Source organism: Protopterus annectens, chromosome 8.part1 (assembly GCF_019279795.1).
Source record: "Protopterus annectens isolate FY-2018-M chromosome 8.part1, PAN1.0, whole genome shotgun sequence".
NCBI classification, from domain to species: Eukaryota; Metazoa; Chordata; order Ceratodontiformes; family Protopteridae; genus Protopterus; species Protopterus annectens.
Window position 1 is genome coordinate 547,561,213 of NC_056742.1, and position 27,957 is coordinate 547,589,169.

At 41.6% G+C, this 27,957-nt stretch overlaps 1 protein-coding gene across 2 annotated transcripts in view; it reads right to left on the bottom strand.

Annotated features, from left to right (window-relative positions):
- The window catches only part of CRBN (cereblon), a 945,847-nt gene that overhangs the window by 53,921 nt on the left and 863,969 nt on the right, over nt 1-27,957 (bottom strand). For both annotated transcript variants that reach the window (XM_044082066.1, XM_044082065.1), the window contains one exon: nt 1,182-1,313. In XM_044082066.1, coding sequence (XP_043938001.1) covers nt 1,182-1,313 — 132 coding nt within the window. The remainder of the gene's footprint in view (nt 1-1,181; nt 1,314-27,957) is intronic.

Genomic DNA, 27,957 nt, shown 5'->3' on the forward strand with positions numbered 1-27,957 from the left:
CGTTCAAACCAACTGGCAAAAATGGCGTTCAAACTGGTGGCAAAAGAAGTTCTAGGTAGTTATGTCTGTATGTCCCTTTTATGCCCTACATTCTATGCGGGAAGCATAAACATGAAGTAAGGCGCAAACAAGATCTCTTTTTAAGCTTATTTATACTGGCTGAGCGAGGGGCTGCCCAGGGCAGGACATCCCTTCTGTATAGAATACTGCAACAGTGATACAGAGAAGGACATCCAGAGATTATCTTGCCACTCAAATGATGCACAGTAGAGAATTAATTCTGGATGTGATGTCAGTCCATTGCTGGATGGAGGCATGCACAAACCTACAGACAACTTGTTGACCCACCAGTTTATATATGGATTATCTTCTGGGATGTTGAAAGAAACCACAACATCCAATGAAAAACACACAGACACAGCAGGGTATGCAGACTTTGCAAAGACATAATGCCGGCCAGGAACCAAAACACAGAACCCAGTGGTATGATGCAAAAAAAGTTAACTGTGCACCACTGTGCTGGTCACACTGTAATCATAATCTTTGGATATGTACAATGATTCTGTTATATTAATTGTTATACCTGTATTTCGAGCATCACAAACTGCAGAATTTAACTATATATTATGTATAAGAAATAAAAAAAAAATCTCCTGCAACTAAAACAATGCTAACTACTTTTGTCATATCATCAGATAGTTTGAAGTTGCAGGATGAGAGAGCTAACTTGGTGTTAAATAAAATGGTTTTGTGAAATGTTCAGTGAGCAATAGATTGTTTTAATACATCGTTCACTGTCAGACAGTAGATTATTTTATTTTAAATGTACATCTTAATCTGGATTTGTCTGAACACATACAAATGAAAAAGTTTGACTTTCAAAATCATTTGTGTTTTCTCTACACATACAAAATTATTCAATCATATGACAATTTGGAACATAGATAATGGTACACATACACATACATACACACACACACACACACACACACACACACACACACACACACACACACACACACACACACACACACACACACACACACACACACACACACACACACACTGTTGATTCAGTACCTCCAAGTATAGCTTAGGAACTTAAGGAAACCCATTTATACATACTCAGGACAACAAAAGATAGTCACTTAAGTAAAGCATGTTTAATGAAGAATCCTTACCCAGGAAACCAACTGTGCTGTGTAGAAGAACGACCGATAAGGCTTAAATTACTAGTTTTGTACACAGTAAGAGTTTCATGCACATATCCATGTGGATTCACATAGGCAGCCATAGGACCTGATAATGATAAACTAAAAAGAAAAAACAGTAAAATGAAACAACTGGAGATTCAACACACTGTAGACTATGACGACAATAATGTGTAATACTCACTGACATGTGGCTTCTATTACTGTTTACTACTAATGCTTCTCAGCCAGAAGGCTACATTTATAATAATGCAACTGTATCTTTTTTTTTTTTTTTTTAAATCCACGGCCTCCTTGTTCATTTACATTACCTAAGTAGAGTTACTTGGTTAATAAACTTGAATTTAAAGTCTATATCCCAAAAAAGAGAGCGAGACAACAAGGACCACAGCTGCTGTGTAGGTAATATAGAACAAGTATTTTATATAACAGTGCTACTACTTCCAGCTATCCTAGAAATGGAACATAATTATCACAGATATATGGTAAGGGCCTGATAGAATAAAAGTAACTTAGGAAATATAAGACAAGTTCCACAAAATATACCCACTCAGACATCCAGAAAAATGGAAAAACAATGCATAACAAACAAAAGTTAAGTTACACTCTTACCGCAGTAGCTGAATTATGCCGGGACACTCCTTGGAGGGTTGGAGTGTCTAGGACTGAGATTATTTTTGCTTTCACTCCAGTTCAGCTACTCTCTAAAGCTACCATTTGGAGGTGTGTATGACCTATGAGAGTGCATGTTGTAACATTATGTCCTGCACCAGTACTGTATGTTTCTATAACCATTTGAAATGTTGGAACCCACTTTGGTAAGTCCCATAATGCTGAGACTGAATGGCCAGAAAGTACAGTTGTGTACACTTACCATAAATGTAGATATTTGAGTGTATTCACTGTTGCAGTCATCACGCTTGGGTTATCTGCCTGCAAGTAGCCCTCAGTCGGCCCGAATACCAGAGTCTTGGTATTTCTGCATCGGTTGCTGTCACCTCTTCCGTGACGTCAGGTCGTCAGGGATATAAAACATAGCCAACGCCATTACATCAGTTTTTCTTGCCCCAGATGTCAGGAGCCCCCAAAATAGGAAGCTATTACTTGGTGTGGAACACCTCCAGTAAAAAGTAAATACCCCTGCCATAAAAGATGGCCATAAAGAGGATAGGTAGAAAGGATACAGAAATCCAGGGGGATGGAGGGAGGGAAACCAGGACTGCAACAGTGAATACACATGAACATCTATACTTATGTAAGTGTACACAATTGTACTATGTTCTTCGTGTTTCACTGTTGCAGTCATCACACTTGGGTTGATTCCCAAAGCTGAGGAAGGGTGGAGGCAGTCAAGAGGTGTTAGGGCTGGCTAGCATGCCTTGTAAGCCTGCTGTAGCAAATCCAGCTCTGGATTTAGATAAAATAGTAAGTGGTAATGCTTGATGAAGGTGTGTACAAAACTCCAGGTTGCAGCTTCCAGGATTGTCCCTGGTAGGGACTCCCCTGAGAAAGGCTGTAGAGGTTGAAGTAGCTCTAGTGGAATGAGTTCCGATTCCCAGAGGGTTAGGTTTTCCATGGTGCTTGTAACAGAAATGGATGCAGTGTGCTATCCATTTGGAAATGGTTTGCTTTGAAATGGCCTTGCCCTCTGTCCCTACAGCAAAGCTGAGTAGCAGCTGGTCAGATTTTCTGAAAGACTTAGTTCTGTCAAGGTAGAACCTGAGCTGTCTGTGCATGTCCAAGGAGTGCAGGATACTTTTTCCTTTATTCTGAGGATTAGGGAAAAAGGTTGGCAATGGATGGAATGGTTTAGAGCCACACTGGATACCATCTTGGGCATAAAGGAAGGGTTAGTCCTGAGGGAAACCATGTCAGCATGGAAAATAATGAAGGGCTCCACCGCTATTAGTGCCTGTAACTCAGACACTCTTCTTGCTGAAGTAATAGCTAGAAGTAAGGCTGTTTTCCAAGAGAGGAATTTTAACTCTACTGAAGCAGTAGGTTCAAAGGGGGGGGGGGAAGTGTGAGCTTCTCCAGTACAAAGTTAAGGTCCCAGGTCAGGTGGGAGCTCTCCTAGGGGGCCTTAAATAGCTCCTCTCAGGAACCGTTTGATGAGAGGGTGAGAAGAGAGGAGGCTCAGTATTATAATAAGCTGAGATGGCAGAGGCATGGATCTTAATGGATGAGAAGGATAGGCCTCTCTGGAGCAGCCCTGCTAGGTAATTCAAGGATATGAGGTAAGGTGGATACAGCTGTGTCCTTTCCTTGAGACTGACTCCAAGAACAATATCTTTTCCACTTTTCAGCATAGGATTTCCTAGTACTAGGCCTTCTGGCTTCAAGCATGACGTCCAGCACCTGTTTGCTGAGGGATGCTGGTGGTGCATTTAGGGAATAAGCCAGGCTGCAAGGTTTAAGGTTTGCAGCTGTGGATGCAAAATCTGCCCCTCCTGCTGAGACAGCAGAGAAGGTCTGTGATGTAGGTGCCAGGGTGGCACTGCTGTCAGACTACGTAGGAGTAGGTGCCAGTGCTGGTGTGGCCAGTCTGGTGCAATAAGGATTGTCCTTGGCCTGTCCTGTTTGATTCTGAGTAGTACTCTTGAGAGGAGCGGCAGGAGGAAAGGCATAAATTGAGAGTTTTTTTCCATGTAAAGGATAGGTCATCCACCTTCCAGGCTCTGCTGTGAGGGTTCCTAGTGCAAAATGTGCTCAACTGGCAATTTTGGGGGGAGGCAAAAAGGACCACCTCAAGTGTTCCCCACCTCTGGGTTAGATGTTTGAATGAGTTGAGTTTCAGTTTCCACTCGTGAGGGTCCAGTGAAATATGCTTGCCTGGCAGGAATTGTAGGTGCACTTGGATGTGTTCCACAGAGCTATGGCTAACCTGGAGAGTGGGTAGAAATGAGTTCCGCCCTGCTTGTTTATGTACCACATAACTGTGTGTTGTCTGTATTTATCAGGAGCTGTCCTGGAAGGATAAGGTATTTGAAGACTGTCATAGCATTCTGTACAGCTAGCATCTCTTTTTGACTGACATGCAGGGGAATTATTTCTGGGCTACATTTGCCTTGAATGCAATTGCCTGCCATGTGAGCCCCCCATGCATAGTCTGATGCATCTGTTGTCGGGGTTTGGGCGGCGAAGGGTTGAGTGAAAGGAAGTCCCTTGTTGTGGTTGCATGCTTCTGCCCACCAAAGGAACTCTGCCCTTAGACAAGCTATAGGAATCACTGTTTCCAGGTCCTGAGAATGTTGATAACAGAGACTTTTTAAGTACCAGTGAAATTTCCTCATATGCAGTCTTGCACATGGAATTAGTAGAATGCATGAGGCCATGAACCCTAGGGCTTGCAGTATTTTCCTTGCAGATAGCTGGGTTTTGTTGGCCATTAGTTTGAAACAGTTTGTAAATGGACCTGCTTTTCTGGAGTGAGGAATGCCATCTGGGAAGTTGTGTTCAAGCTTGCTCCCAGGAATACAATTTGTTGGCTGGGCACCAGTTGTGATTTCTTTTCGTTGTTGGTGTATCCCAGTGAAGTTAGAAGTCCTTTTACAAATGCCAGGTGCTGAAGTAGCAATTCCTGACTGTCCACCTGAATCAGGCAATCATCCAAGTATGGCTAGATTTGAATATTTCTCTGCCTGCAGTATGGAATGGCTGGAGCCAGGCATTTTGTGAATACTCTGGGCGCAGTAGATAAGCCAAAGGGAAGTGCAGAGAACTGACAGTGCATACAGCCTGCCCTGAAATGTAGATATTTCCTGCAAGACTCCCTTATGGAGATGTGCAGATAAGCTTCTTTTAAGTCTAGGGTGACTAACCAGGCACCCATGGCTGGCATAGAAAGAAGCTGTTGCAGTGTAAGCATTTTGAATTTTGGAACCACCAGAAAGGTGTTGAGAATAGATAGATCCAGGATAGGGCATCAAGAGCCCTCATTTCTGGGCACCAGGAACAGTCTGGAGTAGAAACCCTGTCCCCTTTGTTCTACTGGAACAAACTGAATAGCCCTGATATGGAGAAGGGAACGTATATGCTTTTGAGCCTATGCCCACTGGTTTGGAGGAAGGTCTGGCAACCTGCTTGGAGTTGGCAGTGAGCGGAAGTAGAATCTGTATCCCTGGGATACAATGTTTAGAACCCATCTGTCCTGAGTAATGGACATCCAGTTTTTTGCATGAAGGGAGAGTTTTCCTCTTAGGTGCGCAAGTACTTGGGCATGGCTGGGAAGGATAACTGGAAAGACATTGTGAACTTTTTCCATAAGGGGGTGGCTTACCACTCCCTGGTTTTGAGGCAGAAACACTCCATTGTTTAGATCTCTGCATACCCTGAGACTGTAGTCTTGGTGGTCTGCTTCCCCTGGGTTTAGACTGAGAAGTCATACACCTAAGACCAACATATGGTCAACCTGTATGGTTATGCATCCAATACACTTGAAACCAGTAGAATTTTCTTTCTATGCAGACTGTTGCACTAAGAACATAGACTATCTAGCCAAGTGTAATTCATGCAGTGCATTTTATATAGGCAAAACAAATCATATGTTGAAGGAGAGGGTCATGGAACATATGAATGACATATGTAATAATAAACCTACAAATGCACTGGCTAAACATGTATCAGATTATGGTACACAGCACAACTTTAAATTCTTGGTTTTACAGAAAATTAATGAGAGCTTAAGAGAAGGAGATTTACATAATGAAACTGAATATATAGAGCTTAGATGGATTGTTGATTTTAAAGCTTATGTTTCACCTGGCCTGAACAGCGCCATCTCTTTAAAACCTCTTCTAAGAAAAAGAGGTTTGCCTCATTAATTCTGATTGTGTGTTTTTATTGGTTGTCACTTGTATTTAAACTGTATGTTTGTAGAAGTTTTTATTAAGGTCTGAAGAAGAGGGTCACCTTGAAAGCGCTTACCTAAACTATTCATTTATTTTATTTTATTGGTAATAAAAGTGAATTTTTTACTGTCTAGCCACCACGCCTTTTTACTTTTGACTATTTATATTTTTGGGGTTTGTTGGTTCCGCCACTTTCTTCTCATTTTATGAGAACTTTATTTTGTCTGTTTGGTGGAACCATGGCTGAGAGTGATATGGCAAGGATGGATTTTGCTCTGAATAGGGGATCGACTATGCATCTTACTGAAGGAGAAAGAAGAGCACAGACTGAAAAGTCTGCTACTACAGCTGGTAATTTTGCCAACCCTCTTAGCAATATATTCTTTAGTGAGGAGGATATTGTTACCAACAGCTATAGCTTGGATGAAATGTCTGCTTATAGAGCTATTTTGAAGGATTTGGAGGACAAACTCTATAAGCATAAATGTCTCTTAAGCCAGCGTTATCACTTTGAAGCAGCTGTTTTCCATTAAGTGATACCTAGAGGGCTTAGGGTGCTTAAAATGCCCTCTTATGGCGATAGTTATCCTGAGCTTCTGAAAAAGTGGCAGGTCTTGAACCTGCGATTAAAGATTGACTATATGCTACTGATTAATGACTTCTTTCTACCCAAAGAAGAGGCTTTAGCGAGTGAGATTAACAATCTCACAATTCAATTTATGGACACGTACAAAGGTGAAGCCTACACCCAACTCATGGATGATTTATTACTCACTGTTTCTTTCTATGAGAGAAAACTTGAAAAAGAAAAAAACAAAAAAATTTCAAAGGAACTTCACTGATTTTCGAGTCGGGAATGTCTTTTCCTGGCCCAGGACAGCTCAGCCAATGGGCTTGCCTGCTAGCTCGATGGTGGCGGGACAACCGACTGATGTAAGGAGCCATGTTAATGGAGGTAGCATGCAGGTAAAAGTGCAGCGCTCATTTAGCGACGCTGCTAGCAATACCAGTAATGCTCCCCATAATTGTAACAATGAGAGCAATCTCAGTAAGGTGCCAAAACTGATGCAACAGCCTTCCTCTAGTACAGGCAATGATATACGGCGCTCCACTGGGACAGTAGCTAACAGTTCAAATTTGAACACTAACTGTAGCTCAGATAAAGCACAGCTTGTGGAAACAATGCTGAGCCAATACAACTTGGAAGTTGAAATATCTATGCCATTTGACTCAAAAGAACAAGACTCACTTCATGAGTCGATAGAACTATTGGAGCATAGAGAACGAGTCTCCTTGTCCCTGGACAATCAGGTTGAAATTTATTTTGATAGAAGTAATGTAAATACTTGTGATGCAATGAATACTGCTGATAATGCTGGTTTGTGTATTAACTTAAATGCCGATGTACAGAACATGTCTGTAGAACACTAACACCTCTTTGGTGTCTAGTAATGTACAGGGTGGCAACATAGGCTTGTCAAGCACAGAACCTGCTGTTAGACCAAAGGTATTAACAACAGTTAATAATGGCAATATAAATAAACAGGGTTATAGATGGTTCCCATCACTCAGTGTTTTTTTGGACAAGGCCCTATCTATAAGGCAGGACATACGGGTGGGGAGGTCTCGGAGTCGCAGGAGACGAGGGTGGGTACAATCCAACCCCTCAGCTTACAAGGGTCCAACCACACGCACTTGCAAGTGAATAATTTGATTTTCAACTTGTCTTCAGTGGATTTAACTGTAGAGCAATTCTATTTTAAATAGAGGCTTATCATTTGTTCCAGCTAACAAGATGAATTTAGTTGATACAATTCTACTATTAAATATGTTTGCCAGGAACATAATGCTTAAAACCATTTTTGTGAATGGGGATGTGAATACAGTAAATGTATGTACATTAAAAAAACCTAGTTGTTTTGTACCCAACAATTCTCCTGCTATGGAGGCGTTCATAAAGATGTGTGAGGATGATCTAAGAAAATCAGTCAATGAGAGGTCCAAGAACTGTTTTTATAATCTCACTATGAAGGAAAGTGAGGCATTAGGGACATTAACCAGGACTGCACATTTGGTTATTAAGCCTGCTGACAAGGGCGGTGGGATAGTCATCTTTGACACTACGGATTATTTTGAGAAAATGCGTAAGATGTTGTATGATGACAAAGTGTATGCTGTACTACAGAAATTTCAGGTGAATGGTATAGACAGGTTGAATTTCTATACGTATGATTTATTGATGACTTATCAAATTGACTTCACTGTATATGTAATTTTCTGTAGAGCATCCCACTATACCAGTCATATATGGCCTACCCAAGGTTCACAAACATCCCTTGAATCCCCCGCTCCGACCTATTGTATCGGGCACAGGAAGGCTGACTGAGCCTATGTCTATATATGTGGAGAAACAGCTTACACACATACTGAACACTGTAGACTGTACTGAGAGATAGAAAACAGTTATTGGAGCAATTGTATGCCTGGGCCAGTCATAGACATAGTACTGATATCAGCAATGTATTCTTTGTAATGCGAGATGTTAATTCTCTATTCACAGTGATCCCCAATGATGAGGGCACTGAAAATGTAAGACACTTCTTAACTAAGGAAAGTAACTTTTCTAATACCAAGGTCAATATGATATGTGCCCTTCTGGATTTGATCTTGGAAAATAATATATTTCTGTTTGAGAAAGAGTTCTTCCTCCAGAAAGTGGGGGTCGCTATGGGTACAGCATGTGCGAATACATATGCCAACACTGTTATGGCCCAATGGGAGAAAGGGATTTTTTTTTGCTGTGACATGTTTAAGCAACATGTCACTTTTTACAAACGTTTTGTTGATGATATCTTTTTCATATGGCATGATAATGAGATACAGCTAGAAAGTTTTGTGAATTTTCGAGGGAGTACCACCTCATATCTCTCTTTTACTCTACAGTACTCTCAGACTAAGACTGATTCCTTGGACATTAATGTGAACAAAAATACGTTTGGCAGCATTTCAACTAGGTTACATAGAAAAAGCTGTAGAAAGAAGGTGGTGGTGCTTCATCAGTTAAGCGCCTCACAGTTGATTCTCGGCGTTTCGCGGCGTCGTTGTTGTGACGTGTCGTGTGACCGTGCCGCGCAAAAGTGAAGGAAGGGAAGGTAGTTTGTCGCCAGCATGTAAAACTCTACTGCCAATCATTAGCGGACCGGAGTTCGCTGTGGCGACCTAACCGGGAAAGCACATAACACACACATAGTTAAAAATCAAGTATTGTGCTGTAAGAGACTATATACTGATGGGGGAGACCTTGTAGATGCATTAGACGGTTTGCGTGTAGATCTTAAGAATAGGGGCTACAAAGCCTATGAGATTGATAAGGCTATGGAAGAAGTGAGCTCTCCTGATAGCAATATGAACAAACCCTATTTTTCTGAAGAACTCCCTGCAAATCTACATGATGGAGGAAAATGTGCTGAGGTGATGAATAGGCTGCGTTTAACTTTTTCCAGTGATGTTAACAGGACGTGTGAGATAGTAAAAAAAAAACTGGCCTATTTTACTCACAGACCCTCATATTAGTAGAGTTGTAGGGTCCACTCCTAGCTTCAGTTTTAAAAATAGTAAGAATTTACAGCAACGGCTATGTTACAAATACAACAGATCTAGTGAAAGGTTTATTTCACAGCATAAAGGAACATATGCAGGTAGGGCTTGCAAAATCTGTTGTAACATATGGTCATCCTGCATGGTTGTGCATCCAATACACTTGAAACCAGTAGAATTTTCTTTCTATGCAGACTGTTGCACTAAGAACATAGACTATCTAGCCAAGTGTAATTCATGCAGTGCATTTTATATAGGCAAAATGAATCGTATGCTGAAGGAGAGGGTCATGGAACATCTGAATGATATACGTAATAATAAACCTACAAATGCACTGGCTAAACATGTATCAGATTATGGTACACAGCACAACTTTAAATTCTTGGTTTTACAGAAAATTAATGAGAGCTTAAGAGAAGGAGATTTACATAATGAAACTGAATATAGAGAGCTTAGATGGATTGTTGATTTTAAAGCTTATGTTTCACCTGGCCTGAACAGTGCTGTCTCTTTAAAACCTCTTCTAAGAAAAAGAGGTTTGCCTCATTAATTCTGATTGTGTGTTCTTATTGGCTGTCACTTGTATTTAAACTGTATGTTTGTAGAAGTTTTTATTAAGGTCGAAAGAAGAGGGTCACCTCGAAAGCGCTTACCTAAACTATTCATTTATTTTATTGGTAATAAAAGTGAGTTTTTTACTCTCTAGCCACCACGCCTTTTTATTTTGGACTGAGAAGGCCTGAGCGGGACTGGAAAGGACCAGTTATTTGAAGGCCAATGCCTATTGAATCTAGGTAGCTGCACCTGTACGAAATCTTTGACGGTTTGCACAGATTTAACTTTTTCTTCCATCTTTTTAAGAACTTCTTCTGCTTTTGTGCCAAACAAACGCTCCTGATTTAATGGAGCATCTAGTAATTTTGCTTTAACATGATCAGGCAAGACATTAGCCAAGCATGCCTTCTCAGTACAGACCCAGTGACAGCAGCCCTGCAGGATGCTTCTAAGAGATCAAACCCACACTGCAAAGTATGTTTACTAATTTGGTTTTCAGAATGCATTAACTCTTGTAAATCTTTACTTTCTGCACAATCTGGAAGTAATATAATTTTTTTGTTTAATTAGTTCCATAATATGTTGATGGTACTTCAACATGTGAAACTGGCAATTCAAAGCACTGATGGCAAGAGTTGCAGAGGTATATACCGTCTTACCCCATCTGTCTAAAGCTCTGGAATCCCTGTCTGAAGGGGTAGGGTTTTTGGCTGTTGTAGCCTTAATGCCTTTAGGTCCCTGGGAAATGGTCTGGATCCGCAGTAGGATTCTTAAAGAGAAATTTGTGACAGTCAGGTACTCTGTAGTACCTGTCAGGTTTTCTAGGAACTGGTGGTAATGTGTCAGGAGTAAGACTGGACTCCAAGAAGACATCATCTACAATATCCAGGACAGGGGGTATAGCTAGAGGTCTGTGTTGAGGCAAATTTAAAAATTCCCTGAGTCTCTTTTTGGACTGAGGATAGTCCTGGCATTCCCAGCGGAAATGCTCTCTTAAGGTATGCAAGGTTTCACCAAAAGAAAAATCCTCTGGAGGAGAGGCAGAGGGAATGGATTCTGCATCTGAGTCCTCACAGGTAGATAAGGGTATGTCTTGGTAATCAGAAGGGTCAGAGTCATCAGACTCCTGGTCTGTAGAATCAGAAGGAAATTCAATTATTTGTCTTTTGGCATGGGAAAGTTGGCTTCTCCCAATTAGAGTAATAAGATCTTCAGCCATTCTAAGCATTTATTTTTGTGGCATGGGAGCATGAGCATGCGCTTTGGACATCGGTTTTTCTAGGCGTAGTGCGAACTCTGGACCTAAGAAACTCAGCAGTTTTAGTTGGAAATGAAGTTGTCGGTTTAATATGAATATCGGTAGGTCGGAATACACCCTTAGAAACCGGTCAGCTCCGGACCCATCCAAGGTAGAGACATCCGCAGATTCCACAGTCGAAGAAGCATCTTGCGGCATACAGAACATGGAATGGGTCTCAGCAGAGGCCTGCGAATCTGTAGAAGTGGGCATCAGGGGCTGCAAAGGCTTCTCACTGAGTACCGGCGGACTGGCAACTAGCTTAGCAGAAGCGTCATCAGCAGTTTTTGACCTATGCAGTTTGTCTCTGTGCTTGTCTTTGCGCTTTTTCAGAAGATCGGTAGTCGGATGGCTTACCGAAGCCATTTCGGAATACGGAGAAGGAGAGTGAAAGAATTTAGCTACACAAATAGTCCGACGCCGAATAGATCAGGTGTTAAACAAGACACAAAACCAGCAGCGGGGGACGTCGTGGTCTGGGCCTAAACAGGTGATGCAGTAAGAATGAAAATCTCTGTGAGGTATTTGCTTTCCTCAGGGAAGACAATTGTTAATTTTTTCTAACATTGGTTAGAGCAAGAAAAAAGAATCCCCAATGGGGTACTTAGCTTTAGAAGACTTCAGGTCTAAAATTCGAAAAAAAAAAAAAATTCAGGTAGTAGCCGACCCGCACTTGCAAACTGCTTCTGCTTCTGGCTCTTTCTCGGCAAGAAAGACTGATGTAATGGCATCGGCTGCATGGTTTATACCCCTAACGTCATGGATGAGGCGACAGCAACCGACGCAGAAATCCCAAGAATCTGGTATTCGGGCCAAATGAAAGCTACCTGCAGGCAGATAACCCAAGTGTGATCACTGCAACAGAGAAACACGAAGAACATGACTTACACATACTAAGTACGAGATAGTTATTCCCTGAATATTCCCTTTTTCTGAGGTATGGTGAACTTGGACATATATAAGTTCAGGCTGTGTGTGTGGGTGGGCTTGTCCCCCCTACTAAAAGGTAGTTTAAAGGGGAACAGCAATACTCACTCTTCTGCATTTTCATTTTTTTTAGCATGTTGGCACTTAGCTTTACAAGTGTAAAAAATTCAGAAAGGAGCTGCGTGTTTCATCTGACCCAACAAGCTGATCCCCAGCTAATGAGCTAGCATATTTCCTGAAGATCAAGAAACACAATGGATGCTGACAAAGTACATTTGTGTAAGCTGCACTTACTCATAAAAGTAGATTCTCAAATTCCTCACCGCTGCAGTAGCCTTTAGGCTATATGGGCTGTGTCTTGCCCAAGGCAAGAAAACCGGCCAGCTACCAAAAGCTCTGGCTCTATCCCACACCTCCACTCTGAATTCCAAATGATCAGCCCTGAGTAGGGAAAAAAAGCAGTCATAGTGAAAAATATACAGGGCTTTCTGACCCAAAAGTTGAAAGTAGTGCACTCATCCTGAGCTATAAAAACAAGAAATAACCACCAAATCTATTTCCCAACAACAGCTATGTAAAAAATCCAGGGGGGAGGAGGGAGGGTGCAGCTTCTGAAGCAGTGAGGTATTTGAACAACTACGTTATGGGTAATTGCAACTTGAGCAAATGTACTATATTCATCATCCCCACTGCTACAGTAGCTTTTACGCTACATGGGTTAATTATCAAAGCCTTTCTAACTTGAGAGGGTGAAGGATATGGATCTAGGAGCACCCGAAGTATGGCCACAGCAAAGCCAGTCCTGAATCTAGAAAAAAATACAGTTTGTAATGCTTTGCCAAGGTATGCACAAACAATAATGCAGCTGTCTCAAGAAAGCTTCTACAGTCTACCCCTTTCCAGTATACCATCGAAGAAGACAAGACCCTTGTAGAATGAACCTTGACACTGCCTGACACTAGATTACCATGGTGGGCATGAAAAGCAATAGCTGTGAATAATCATCTGGAGATAATCTGTTTTGACACAAGTTGTCCTTTCTTTGTTTCAGCATAAGAAATATACAGCTGATTAGCTTTTTTACATGACTTGGTTCTCTCACAATAATACTAATGACTCATCAAGGCACAATCAGTGGGTCCACATCTAAGCACATCTATAAGTTCAGCATGGTCTGTTTTCACCCCATTCATCTAATTTGTGTGACCGTGAGTTAATACACATAAGTTAGATGGTGAAGGGGTGCAGTCCTCAAACAATCCACAGCACCATTTATGTTACAAGGGTGAAAAACAGACCATGTTAAAAATCAATGATATGAGGAGTTGGGACTTGAGTTATCAGCAAAGGCCAGTGGAGGTTTACTGAGCAGTGAAGAAACATTCGTATCTCTGCGTTTGGGAGATGACTTACAAAATGTGTCAGCCTCAAAACTAATTTACAGAGTTAAAATATTACAATTTGCTACCAATGCCAAGTCCATCACTCATCACTGCTCCCCCCTCCACTAAATTAGCTTGAACTCCCTAATCAACTTACCTTTCTCCAACTCTCCATTGCCTATAAACTACTGTTCCATCCAACCAACTGTCCTGCTCTTTCAAAAATTCTTCTACCCTATAACCCCCCCTAGACCCCTTAGATCTTCTCACCAAAACCTGATCACTGTACAAAAACCTAAGCGCCCAGCTGGCCAAATGCTTTTATCCTTCAGCCTTGCTAAAAAATGGAATGCCCTACCCACCTCTCTAAGATCCTGCAACAACCTAGATAACTTCAAAGGCCTACTTCATTCTCACCTCTATCTTAATAAAATTTGCAACTGCACTCTTCAACCTGCACCTTTCAAATCATCCTCCTCCTTCTCTCCCGGCTAACCTCCATTCTCAATTAAACTCTCTTTCACCTCTCTTAAAATACGAGCTGTATAAGCTACTCATATATTATCTTTACTAGATGAATTAGTCACTAAATCACCCTAGGCTGACCATCTTTTTCTCCTCTTCTCTTCTATATTCCTAATTGCATGAGCAACTAAAGTTATCTCCTCCTGCTTTCTTCATCCCAGAATATTTTACTTCATTTTTCTTTTGTGCTGAAACCTAACTAAATCTGTTACTATTTTGCTATGTTTTGCCATCGGACATTACTATTGTAGACTGTTCATAAAATCCTGTTAAACATTGTAAATTATTGTACTACTGTAGACCATTCTTAAAATCCTGTTTAATCTTTGTAAATTATTTTTTGTCTGAACTCTTTTGTAATAAAATACTGTTGTTTTGTGGAGCTTTTCTCCTCGGGCCTCCACTGAAAATGGGCCCCAAAGCCCAGTGGACCTCCCTGGTAATCAAACTGAAATAAATAAATAATAAATAAATAAAAACAGATCTGGAATATGCAGGTGAAAAAGTTTCCTCAATTTAATACATTCAACTCCCTTTAGAATCAACTGTTTAACATTGTTTGTCTATCTGGTTCTATCACACAGATTTTAATTTTTTTTTAATTTAATGATCAAAATTGTTTTAAGTCAAGAAAGGATTAAAGGCTTTCTGTCATCACAGTTTAGTGGCCTACTACAATTTGCTGCAGAGGTTGTTTGCCTGTCCACAAGAAATTCAATTGAGACATCATTGCTATCCAACATAATGAAGGGCGAAGAAAATGGAATATTTGTTAAATCATGTGTAATGAAAGCAACAAAACCAAATCACTATGCAATAAAAAACCCTCTGGCAAAACAGACACATGTGACACTCAAACAGATAACTGAAGAATGTGAAAAAATAAATGAAAGACTTGTGTCAACTAAAATCAGTACCTAAACACTGTGAAAGCCAGTTGGGCTACTTGTAGGTAAGACACCTCCTTCCTTATTATATCCATCCACGAAAGTCAAGAATGGGTAGGGTAAAACCCACTGTTACGACTTGCAGCTAACTTCCCCAAAGAAAATTTACTTTTCTTTACTTGAACAACAGCTTACTTGCAGCCCACTCAAAGAAAATATCACTGCAATGTGTCACTCTAAGACATTCACTGATGCAATCCTTGGGGACCAAAATAAAGTACACTTCTGTAATAAACTTACCATAACAGTACATGTTCCAATGATCACTGCTGTAGTGGCTACATGGGTTATATCCAGCACAGAATACAACAGCTGGCCAGCTTCCAAAGCTTGAGAGTACTTTCCACACGACTAAACAGTTAGCTAGAGCTGAGCTGATTAAAGATGGGTTTGGATGCCAAGCCCTTCAGAGCTTTCATGTTAACAGAGAAAGGGAGTCAGCCCTGACAGGGAAATGCTAGTAATAACAAAAAATAAATGTTTATACATCCTAGCACAAGTAACAAACCAAAAAAACAGGGGGGGGGGTTTGAAGAAGAAAGCAGTTGATGCAGCAGTGATCATTCACTGAGAGGGAGCTTTTGGAAATACAGAGTTAGAAATGTAACCTTATCTGGAGGATGGAAGGCTTTTTGAAAACAGGAATCCAGCAAAATCCCCAGAAACACAATATTGTTTGAGTGGATGGTCTGAGACTTTAGGATATTGAAGGTGAACCCCAGTGAAGTCAGGATCTTTTGGATGTAAAGCAAATTTGTTAACTGAATGAGGTAATCATCTAGGTAGGGATAAATGTGAATGCCCTTTGATGTGCAGAAGGCTATCACTGGAGCTAGGCATTTTGTGAGTACACTGGGTGCAGCAGACAAGCCAAAGGGCAGAGAACAAAAATTATAAAGTTTCACTTCTGTTCTGAAGTGCAAGAACCTTTTGTGAGTTTTTTTCTATAGGAATGTAGAAGTATGCTTCCTTTAAATCTAGGGTTACCATGTAGGTATTGGAGGAAATCATGGGCAGCAATTTTTGAAGGGTTAGCATTTTGAATTTGTTGAACCTTGAGAGATCCAGAATAGACTTCCAGATGTACACTTTCCTTGGGACTATGAAGAGCCTTGAGTAAAATCCCGTTCCTTGTAATGTGTTGGAGTACTGGTTCCACAGGGCCTTGGGTGCACAGGAGATGAATTTGCTTTATGGCCTCTTTTTTGTTTTAGTGGAATATCTGGGGAAACCTGAAAGAATCTGAGGTTATCTGAACTGAAGTTTATAATCCCATTTTATGATTTTCAGTACCCAATGATCCCTGGTGGTGAGAGTTCAGTTTTTCAAGAAGAGGGACAACTGTCCTCCTAGTCTGATGAGGGGAGGAGTTGGGAGGAAGGGGTGGGACTTGACTGTCGTGCTAAAGGCAGTCTTATGGAAGAGTCACGATTGCTCCCTGCTGGGACCTTGCTGATGGGATCCCACAGGAATACAGTAAGAATGAAAGTCCTTATGAGGTATTTGCTTTCCACAAGATATACAATTATTTACTTTTTCTGACATCGGTCTGGAGCAAGAAAAAAGTATCCCCAACGAGGTACTTAAATTTATTGAAGACTTTGGATCTGAAACTCGAACACAAAAATCTCAGGAGTCGGCTGACCGGCACTTGCGAACTGCTTCGGGCACCGCGCGGCAAGAAAGACAAAAGATAATGGCGTCGGCTGCTTCTTTTATACCCCTGACGACCTGATGTCAGGGAAGGAGTGACAGTAGCCGACGCAGGACCCAGGACTTTGGAATTCAGGCCGACTGAGGGCAACCTGCCAGCAGGATTACCCAAATGTAATGACTGCAACAGTGAAACACGAAGAACATCTGAGTTTATGGCGCAGGCTGACTCCCTTTGTACCTGGACATCTTGACATTGGTCTTGGCATCTGCAAGTTTCAGGAGGAGAAAAAAATGTTATGATTGTCAGGCCAGCCAAGGGCTTCCATGTCAGGAAATTCCATCAGTTAGGACTGCAATACTGAAACGCGAAGATCATCACTGGTTATGGTCATGCTCCACACCTATACAAAAAAGGCACTTATTGTGTCTATCCTTATGGGGAGTCTGCCTCCCACATTCATATTTCTCTTTCTGGATGACATGTGCTTAAAATAAAACAAGCTAAGAAATAAAGGAAGGGTCCCCCAACAGGGTATTTATCTGCCCTAGAATCAGTGAACTGTAGTAGAGGTACAACCTTCAGACTGAATTTAAAATGCTGAGTTGGGGCAGGTGGCAAAGTTGTTCTTGAGGTTTGGCGGTCATACATCACTTATGTACCTTATGCATCAGAAATAGGATATATGTCTGAATAATGGCTCATGGAAGGGCCCAGGCTTTGGTCTGTTGGACGATGTACGGCTAACCCAAGCAGGATAGCCCCTATTGTAAAGGATACTACAAAAGAGAATTAGGATGGACAACATACATTTATCTAGGTGCCTAGAATACCAATAAGTCTGAAATAGGAAGTGACCCACATAAAATCTGGATGTTGAGATTTTTAGACGGATGCAAAGGAAGAAAGGAAACTAAACTTACTGGTTAAGGACCAATTCAATATACCTCAGAATTTAAGTGTGCTGACAGAAAAATGGTCACTACGATTATGCAGTTAGTGCTATCTCCATGCCACAGCAGATAAAAAGTACAGTTGTGTACACTTACCATAAATGTAGATGTTCGAGTGTATTCACTATTGCAGTCATTACATTTGGGTTATCTGCTTGCAGGTAGCCCTCAGTCGGCCTGATTAACAAAGTCTTGGGTCCTGCATCGGTTGCTGTCCCTTCTTCCATGACGTCAGGTTGTCAGGGGTGTAAAACATGCAGCTGACGCCATTACATCAGTTTTTGTTGCCCCAAATGTCAGGTGCCCCCCTAATGGGAAGCAATTAAATATAAAAATACAAAGATATACCTCCAACAAAAAAAGCAAATACAGCAAAAAGGCTTTTAAGCATAGTAAAGGAAAGTAGAGGTATAGCCAAAAGAAGTTAGGGGGCTGGAGGGAGGGTAACCAGTACTGCAACAGTGAATACACTCGAACATCTACATTTATAGTAAGTGTACAAAACTGTACTATGTTCTTCATGTTTCACTGTTGCAGTCATTACATTTGGGTAGATTCTCAAAGCTATGGTTGGGAGGAGGAATTTAGATAGCATTAGGGCCAGCTATAAGGCCCTGTAAGACTGCAGTGGCAAAGTCAGCTCTAGATTTAGAAAAATCTGGCAAATTATAATGCTTGGTGAAAGTATGTACAGAACTCCAGGTAGCAGCTTCTAGAATGCCCCTGGTAGGGACACCTCCTCTGAGAAAGGCTGTAGAGGTAGATGCAGCCCTGGTGGAGTGAGGTCTGATCCCCTGGGGATAGGTTTTCCATGGTACTTATAGCAGAAATTAATGCAATGGCTTATTCATTTAGAAATGGTTTGCTTTGAAATAGCCTTCGTCTCTGCCCCTGCAGCAAATGCCACCAGCAGTTGTTCAGATTTACTTTGAGGTTTAGTCCTGTACAAGTAGAATCTAAGCTATCTGTGCACATCTAAGGAATGCAGTATCCTTTGTGAAATTATGAAAAATTTTTCACAAAAAAATTGTGAAAGTATGGACTGTGAAAGAAGGCTGGCAAATGAATGGACCGATTAAGAGCCACACTGGATACCACCTTGGGTATGAAGGATGGATTGGTTCTGAGGGACACTCTGTCCGCATGAAAGATGATGAAAGGCTCCACTGCCATAAGGGCCTGTAATTCAGATACCCTTCTAGCTGAAGTGATTGCTAAAAGGAAAGCCTGTTTTCCAAGAAAGAAATTTTAAGTCTGCAGTAGCAGCTGGCTTAAAAGGAGGTAGAGTGAGTTTCTCCAAAACAAAGTTAAGGTCTCAGATTGGGGTTGGAGCTCTCCTGGGTGGTCTCAAATATTTGGCCCCTCTGAGGAACTGCTTAAGCAGTGGATGAGAGAAGAGGGGTGGTTCTGTGTTATAATGAGCTGAAATGGCTGAGGCATGGATTTTAATGGAGGAAAAAGTCAGGCCCTTATGAAGCATCTCAGTTAAGTATTGTAAAATCTGAAGTAAATTAGGTGCTACTGTGCTCATCCCTTGAGACTGGTTCCAGGCACAGAATCTTTTCCATTTTTCAGCATAAGATTTTCTAGTACTAGGCCTCCTTGCCTCTAAAATGATATCCATCACAGGTTTGCTGAGGGATGGTAAAGGAGAGATTAAGTAATTAGCCAGGCTGCAAGGTTCAGTGTTAGAAGCTGAGGGTGCAGAATCTGTTTCTCCTGCTGAGACAGCAGGGAAGGAGTCTGAGGCAGGTGCCATGGAGATAACCGTGACACGCTGTGCAGGAGGGGGTACCAGTGTTGGCGTGGCCAGTCGGCAGCAATCAAAATCATCCTTGGTTTGTCCTGTTTGATTTTTAGTAGTACTTTGGAGAGCAGAGGCAGAGGGGGGAAGGCATAGACTGATAGGTTTTTCCAGCTGAAGGACAGAGCATCCACTTTCCAGGCTTGTTTGTGGGGAGTCCTTGTGCACAATTTGTCCAATTGCTAGTTCTGGGGAGAGGCAAACAGGTCTATATCTGGGCTCCCCCATTTGCTTTTCAACATGTTGAAAATCCTTGATTCCAGTTTCCCCTCGTGTGGGTCCATGAGGTTTCTGCTTAGTCCGTCTGCCAGTGTATTTAATTTTCCTGGCAAGAACTGGGCTTGTAGGTGCACATGGTAGCTCAAGGCTGTGTTCCACAATGCCATGGCTAGTCTGCAGAGGGGATAAGAATGTGTACCCCCCTGCTTGTTTATGTACCACACAACAGTGGTGTTGTCCGTCTTTACCATTAGTTGTCCTGGAAGAATGTGGTCCTTGAAGGATGTCAGAGCATTCTGTACAGCTAACATTTCTTTTTGATTGATATGCAGGTGCATTTGGCTTGGGTTCCATCTGCCCTGAATGCACTTCACTGCCAGGTGAGCCTCTCATGCATAGTCTGATGCGTCTGTTGTTAGGGTTTGGGCGGCAGGGGGTGGTGTGAAAGGTAGTTCCTTGTTTTGGTGGCAGGTCTCTGCCCACCAAAGGAACTCTAGGCGTAGGCAAGGTATGAAAGGAATCACTGTTTCCAGGTCTTGAGAATGTTGACACCATAGGCTTTTTAGATTCCACTGTAGATTCCTCATAGGCAGTCTTGCATATGGAATTAGAAGAATGCAGGAGGCCATGAACCCCAAGGCTTGCAGTATTTGTCTTGCAGATAGCAGGGTTTTTGTGGCCACTTGATTGAAGTAGTTTGTCAAATGAATTTTTGAAATATAAAACCCCGAAGGAAGCTGGTGCAGAAGTGATAAAAATAATCCAATAACCAGGCGATAGCTGTAAAAACCCACTTTATTAAACAAGAACTTTCGGTAGGTTCAATAACCCACCTTCCTCAGACAAAACAGTTACTGACAAGGAGAAGGGAGTTTAAATACTTTAGTCCCTCCCAATTAATAAACTTTTAATTGATATCCACCTTCAATTAAGAAATTCCATGTCACTATTAATGTGCATTACAAATAAAAACGTATTTTGTATATAAAAACACCATTGTTAAAAACACCATTATTTAAAAACAATCTTTAAAATTTAAATTTCATCATTACATACAAGTTACTTAAGCGGTTTTAATTGTTTATTAAATAATATACAATTGATCCAACCGCTTTTTAAAAAAGCCGTTTCTGCTTAATTTTGGCTGTATGAACCTATGTGTGCTATAGAGTGGTGGCAAGCTCCTATAGCCATACAAGGCAAAACTAGCCCCCCACTCCTCAAATAAAGACAAAAACCACTAGCTCATGTTTAGGGCATGTGTACCTACAAATAATATCGGTGTGGCACCCAAGCCCACAGATAGCTTAACCAATGCACCACCCAGGAAGGTGGGTTATTGAACCTACCGAAAGTTCTTGTTTAATAAAGTGCTAACACTACGGTTTTTACAGCTATCGCCTGGTTATTGGATTATTTTTATCACTTCTGCACCAGCTTCCTTCGGGGTTTTATATTTCAACAGTTTGTTTGGCAGTTTTCGTGTAGCGTTTGTCAAATGAATTTGTTACTCTGGCGTGAGGTAAGCCATCTGGGAAGTTGTATTCAAGCTTGCTCCCAGGAATATACTTTGTTGACAGGGTACCAGGTGTGATTTATTTTCATTTATGGTGTACCCCAGACAAGTTAGAACCCTTTTTACAAAGGCCAGATGATTCAAAAGTACGTCCTGGCTTTCTGCCTGAATTAGACAATCATCCAGGTACGGGTATATTTAAATATTTCTTTGCCTGCAAAATGCAATAACTGGAGCTAGGCACTTTGTGAATACCCTGGGTGCAGTAGATAAGCCAAAGGGCAGTGCAGAGAACTGAGAGTGCGTGTAGCCTGCTTTGAAGCATATGCATCTTCTGCAAGATTCCCTGATTGGGATGCACAGGTATGCTTCTTTTAAATCTAGTGTTGCCAACCAGGCATCTTTGCCTAGCATAGGAAGTAATTGGTGAAGAGTCAGCATCTTGAATTTTGGAATCTCCAAACAGGTGTTTAGAGTAGACAGGTCCAGGATAGGACGACATGAATTGTCTTTTCTGGGAACCAGGAAAAGTCTCGAGTAGAAACCTTGTCCCTTTTCCTCTTCTGGTACCAGCTGAATAGCCCCCATGCTTAAGAGAGAAAGTACTTGTTTTTGGGCCTCTGCCCACTGATTTGGGGGTAGGTCTGGCCACCCACTTGGTGTTGGCAACTTGTGGAAGAGAAATCATTATCCCTGGGACACTATATTTAAAACCCACTTGTCCTGGGAAATGAGTTCCCAATTCTTTGCATGAAGAGCAATCTTTACCCCCAAAGGGGCAGTCAGTTGATAAGTGATTGGAAATTTTTAAAGGAAGTCATTGAGACAGTTCACCATAGGGGGAGTCTTATTATTCCCAGATTTGGAAGTGGAGGACCCCACTGCTTAGTTCTGTGTGTCCCCTGGGACTGAAAACCTGGGGTTTTTGCTGTGTCTGGGTTTGGCTTGAGAAGACCTGGAAGGGGCTGGAAAGGACCAATTCTTAAGAGGGCCAGTGCCTACTAAATCTAGGAGGCTGTATTTGTAAAAAAATCTTCAACAGTTTGCATAGATTTAGCTTTATCTTCTATCTTTTTAAGAACTTCCTCAGCCTTGTTGCCAAACAGGCGGTCCTGATTTAAAGGAGCATCCAACAATTTAGCTTTAACATGATCAGGCAAATATTGCTCCTTGAGCCAAGCATGCCTTCTGAGCACAGACCCAGTAACAGCAGCCCTGCAACAGGCCTCTAATAAGTCAAAACCACATTGCAAAGTAAGTTTTCCAACTTGTTCAACAGAATGCATTAAATCCTGTAATTCTTTATTTTCCACACAGTCAGGAATCAACATTATTTTCTGTTTAAGCAGTCCAATAAACATGTTGCTGATACTTTAACATATGAAACTGGCAGTTTAAAGCCCTAATGGCCAAGGATGCAGAAGTGTAAACCTTCTTACCCCATCTATCCAGCGCCCTGAAGTCTCTATCAGAAGGGGTAGGATTTTTAGCAGTAAAAGCCTTAATGCCCTTGGGCCCCTGTGAAATAGTCTCTGGATCTGCAATACGATTTTTAAAAAGGAACTTGTGGGACTCAGGGACCGTGTAGTATCTGTCAGGTTTTCTGGGAGCAGGAGGCAGGGAATCAGGAGCTGAACTAGATTCCGAAAAAGCATCATCAACAATGTCTAGTACAGGAGGAATAGCTAAAGGCCTATGCTGAGGTAGGAGAAGGAAATCCCTAAGCCTCTTTTTTGAACCAGAAAAATCCTGGCTTTCCCAGTGGAAATGCTCCCTTAGAGTATGTAAGGTTTCCCCAAAAGAAAAATCCTCAGGAGGGGAAGCAGAGGGAATGGAGTCCTCTTTATCAGAATCTTCATAAGTAGATAAGGGCAAATCCAGATCAGCAGAGAAAACAAAAAGTTATGTACTCACCATAACGTTTGATGTATGTAGTCCATCTCGCCTCACATTCTTACCCGTGGGTTAATAATCAATTTCAGTCCTAAGCCTCTTAGAAGGGGGGGGTGGTCGGCTACCCCTGATTAGAGTTATTAGATCTTCAGCCATTCTTATCATTTGTTTTTTTAAGCACAGAGGCCTGAGCATGTGGCCTGGGTGCCGGTTTTTTAGGCATAGATCGAGATTTAAGCCTAAGTAAAGAAGGAGGCATCAGTTTAATATGCAAGTCCGTAGGCCTGAATACACCCTCAGAAGTCGGTGCCTGCACAGTGGCTCTGGACCCATCCAAGGTAGAGACAGCCGTGGGTTCCATAGTTGAAGCATCTCGCGACATGCCGGACTCCGAATGGGTCTCAGTAGAGGCCTGCGAATCTGAAGTAGCGGGTATCAGGGGCTGCAAAAGCGCCTCACTGAGTACCGGTGAACTGGTGAATGGCTTAGGAGAAGCGGCGTCGGCAGCTTTGGACCTCGGCGGTCTGCCTCTGTCTTTATCTTTGCGTTTTTTCGGAATCCCGGTAGTCGGATGGATAACTGACATTTATGGATAATTAAACCGAGAAGCGAAATATTTAGAGGCGAAAATATACCGACGACGGATAGTGCGCTAATTAAATAAAGCACAAAACAGACAGCAAGGTACGTCTTGGTCAGGGCCTAGGCAAGGAATACAGTATGAATGAAAATCTTTATGAGGTATTTGCTTTCCACAAGTAATGCAATTATTAACTTTTACTGACATCGGTGAGAAGCAAGAAAATGTTTCCCCACTGGGGTACTTAGCTTTAGTTGAAGACTTTGGTTCTGAAACTCGAAAACAAAAATTTCTGAAGTCGGCCGACCGGCACTTGTGAACTGCTTCTGCTTCGGGCACCGCACAGCAAGAAAGACTGATGTAATGGCATCGGCTGCATGTTTTACACCCCTGACGACCTGATGTCTTAGAAGAAGGGACAGCAACTGACGCAGGACCCAAGACTTTGTTAATCAGGTCGACTGAGGGCTACCTGCAAGCAGATAAACCAAATGTAATGACTGCAACAGTGAAACATGAAGAACATCATTGACCACAGCTCTTTTTAGTGGGGTTTGATTAGTGGCCGAGATGCTAGAGGTTCCAGTAGGAATGGGTAGAGAAATTATGAGCCCGTGCCTTCTCATCTACCATAGATTCAAATCACATGAGCAAAGGACAGCCCACTGAATGTCAAACCACTGAAATCAATACATCAAACTAATATAAACCAACGAGAAAAAATAATATAATTAAATCATCTGAAAAACAAATCTACACCCCAATACCCCCTTTACATAATGTACTAACTCCATAGCTGCACAAAAACTGAGAAAAGGCAAAGACCACCAATACAGAAAATTCATCCTGCCTCTTTGTCTGTAGCATTACACTCCGTAGCAAAGAGAAGTTTCAAACAACTTAAAAAACACCACATCTTCTACCTCCCTACAGTTAAGCCATGTAAAATGATGAACCAGATACTACTGAATGCCATTCCCATTCAAATTACTTTGGGTATCATTGAATGTAACTGCTCCAATACAGTTCAGTTCAAGAAAACTGACATCAACTACACTGCATCATCCACCCTCAGCCCCACACCCTGCTAGTTAGAGGGTTGGAGCAAATGTCAAGAAAGAATAGTACTACCTCTATTTCCTTGTGGGAACTGGGAACAAGCTGGTATACTTGCTTACAAGGATGATGGTGCTGCTATGGCTATGTCACCTGCAGAGGAATGGATAGTTATCTAGTCAGCCGGCATCATACCCACTCTTGACTGTGAGTTGAAAGTTGCAAGAAGCATAAAAATTCACCTCATATTTGCCTGGATGACAGCTGCAAGTCCAGACAGTCAGGAGGTGGCAAGGGACAAAAAATTATTTAAAATAGACAGACAGACAGATAAAACACATGATAATGATAAAGAAAACTTGGAGTTAGCCTAATAAAAACAAAGTCTAGCCACCATTCAGGGCATCTGTGGACTGAACAAGCAGTTGTGAGGTGTGGTGTAGGATTAAGCACTACAGCATCCCCTTCTATCACAGGGAAGATGGCAGTGCGGGATCCTGCCGGTATTACAACAGCGCCTTGACAGATGCTTGCTATAACTGTAAAGTGTGGAATAAATGCCTAGGTAGTGAGGACAGTGGAGGAATTTACAGGCATTTGGCATCAATGCAGTTCTATCACCATGGATAAAGGAAGGACACGAGGAACAAAAATTCCTTCAGCTACTAAAGATATTTCACAGTGTTGTCAGACCTGGCTTTCCTCCAGTCTGCTATTCTTTACCCTACAAGACGTCTTCAGTACTACACAGCCTGGCTTATTAATTTCCAGTCAATGCCTACACCTTGTACTTAGAAAAAAAAAGGCCATATACCAGCTACACTACATACAGATAGCCTAAAGAGAACAATGGGAGGGAAAAATGGAGATGACCAATCCAGTCGACAGTCAGTGACGATAGATATAGCCTTCAGTACACCAAGGGGAATAAAAAGTAACAGAATGGTGACCCACTCAAATTTTACTGAACTTCATGAAAAAAGTCTGCATATCGACAAACAAACAGCATAACTCAAGCAAAACTCCACTAACAGGTTTTTTTTTTCACAAAACTACAATTTACATCATAACATAACACAGTACAGTAAACTCTCAGTTAACTGGAACTGAAACAACCGGCAAAAAATGTCGAGGAAATATAGTACAATTTTCATGTGTTGCACTAATATACCTTATGTTTTTAGAATTTTAGAAAGGAAGAAAAGAAAAATCCCATCTCTCCCTACCTCAGAACAAGTCAAACCAAACTAATAGTATAGGATACAGTATTTGTCAGACCTATTTGTATAACTCTCAAGCAACCAGAAACTACAGTTATCTGGCATCTACCAATCTCCATGGGTGCCGGTTAACTGAGAGTTTACTGTACATATAGTAAATTAAATAAGTTAAAGTATTTGAAGCTATGCTGCAACTAACTGTTAAGACAAATAAAATGTGTAAAACATCTAAGCTGGCTGCTAAGCAAATCCATTATCAATGCAGTCTTAGCATATATCTTATGAAGCTGCCCTTTCAAGAAAAAACAAATATTCACAAACACAAAGTCGAACCATTAGAGTAGTGGTTGAAATACTCTAACTTACAGTGATGGACTCATTGGCGCTAACAAGCATATTTGTTTTATGCAGGACTTGGCATACATGTGTCCTGCCATAATTTAGATGTGCACTGATGCAAATGGATCCTCCCATGCAGGTGGGTCACATAAGCCTTACAATGCACATCTCAGTTCCACAGGAAGGAATGGAAAATTAAAGCTTCTCAGCATGAGTTTCATAATGTGTTTTTTTATTTAGTTTATTTTATTTATTTTAGTTTCACTGTGTGTGAGGTATTAACTAAAAATTTTCTACAACTGTTAAGCATCTGGTTGAGTTTTTTTTGTTACTTGGTGGCTTTGCAGTTGCCCGCCCCTACGGTGGGGGCTTTGCAGTTGCCCGCCCCTACTGTAAATTTGATCTGGGACACTCCTCCCAGTCTAGTGTCATTATATCATTCTACCTATTCCAGGGAGAACATTTGAGAAGACCAACCCAGTTAGTTTCTGCTCCTCATTTTTCCTTTCCACTTTACAAAAAAAAAAAATTTCTAAGCTTGTTTCCTGCCTTTCCTGTAAGTCGTCTAGTCCAGATACAGATTTGCTGTATCCAGGACTGTTTGTAAGCTTCTGTGACCCCAAGCCTTTCTGTGTTGGAGGGAAGCCTTCTAGCTTAATTTTGTTTCTTAGAACTAGCCAGTTTTCTAGTTTCAGCACTCAAATCTGTTTCTTTGAGCTCAGCACTTGTTCAGAACTCATTGTAAGCACTAAATAAGTTACAAATTACTACAGCACTCAACTTTCCTCACTTGTCTAGAGGAAAACAGTTTTTAGTACTTAATAAATAAGCACCTATCCAGGCATGTCTAAGGGTCAGCTCCCAGTGTTTTCTCCTATCTACTTGATGAATATGGGCATCTTGGGGCAATGCAGCAATTGCCTAATGTACACAGACAACCCTCTCCTCCTACCATCCAACATTACAACCTGTGAGAGATGCACTTATATAGCCAAACTGGAAGCAAAGCTCTCCACCCAAGACTGGACTAGACAGTCAAGAGGAGAAGGTAAACACTTGCACCACACCACACTCATCACATAGTCCCTCAAAACCTACACCACCAAAACACACACATAGAAACACAAAACACACACCTACATTCGCGGAGGCTCTCAAATAAAATCTACCCAAGCAAGAGGGACCTCCAAAACAGAAACGCAAGCAACCTCCGCCCCCCCCTCAACATAACCCAAATGACACATAGCCCACAGACTCAGTGTGCCACTCAACCACAGCCCATAAGGCATAACAACGTACCTAACACTCTAGTCATAGGTGACTCTATACTCAGCACACTGATGTTCCACTCACCAGGCTAAACAAGGAGACAGTTACTGTCAGCTGCCTGTCAGGTGCCAGGATATGCCACATAATGCATACACTTAGGTCA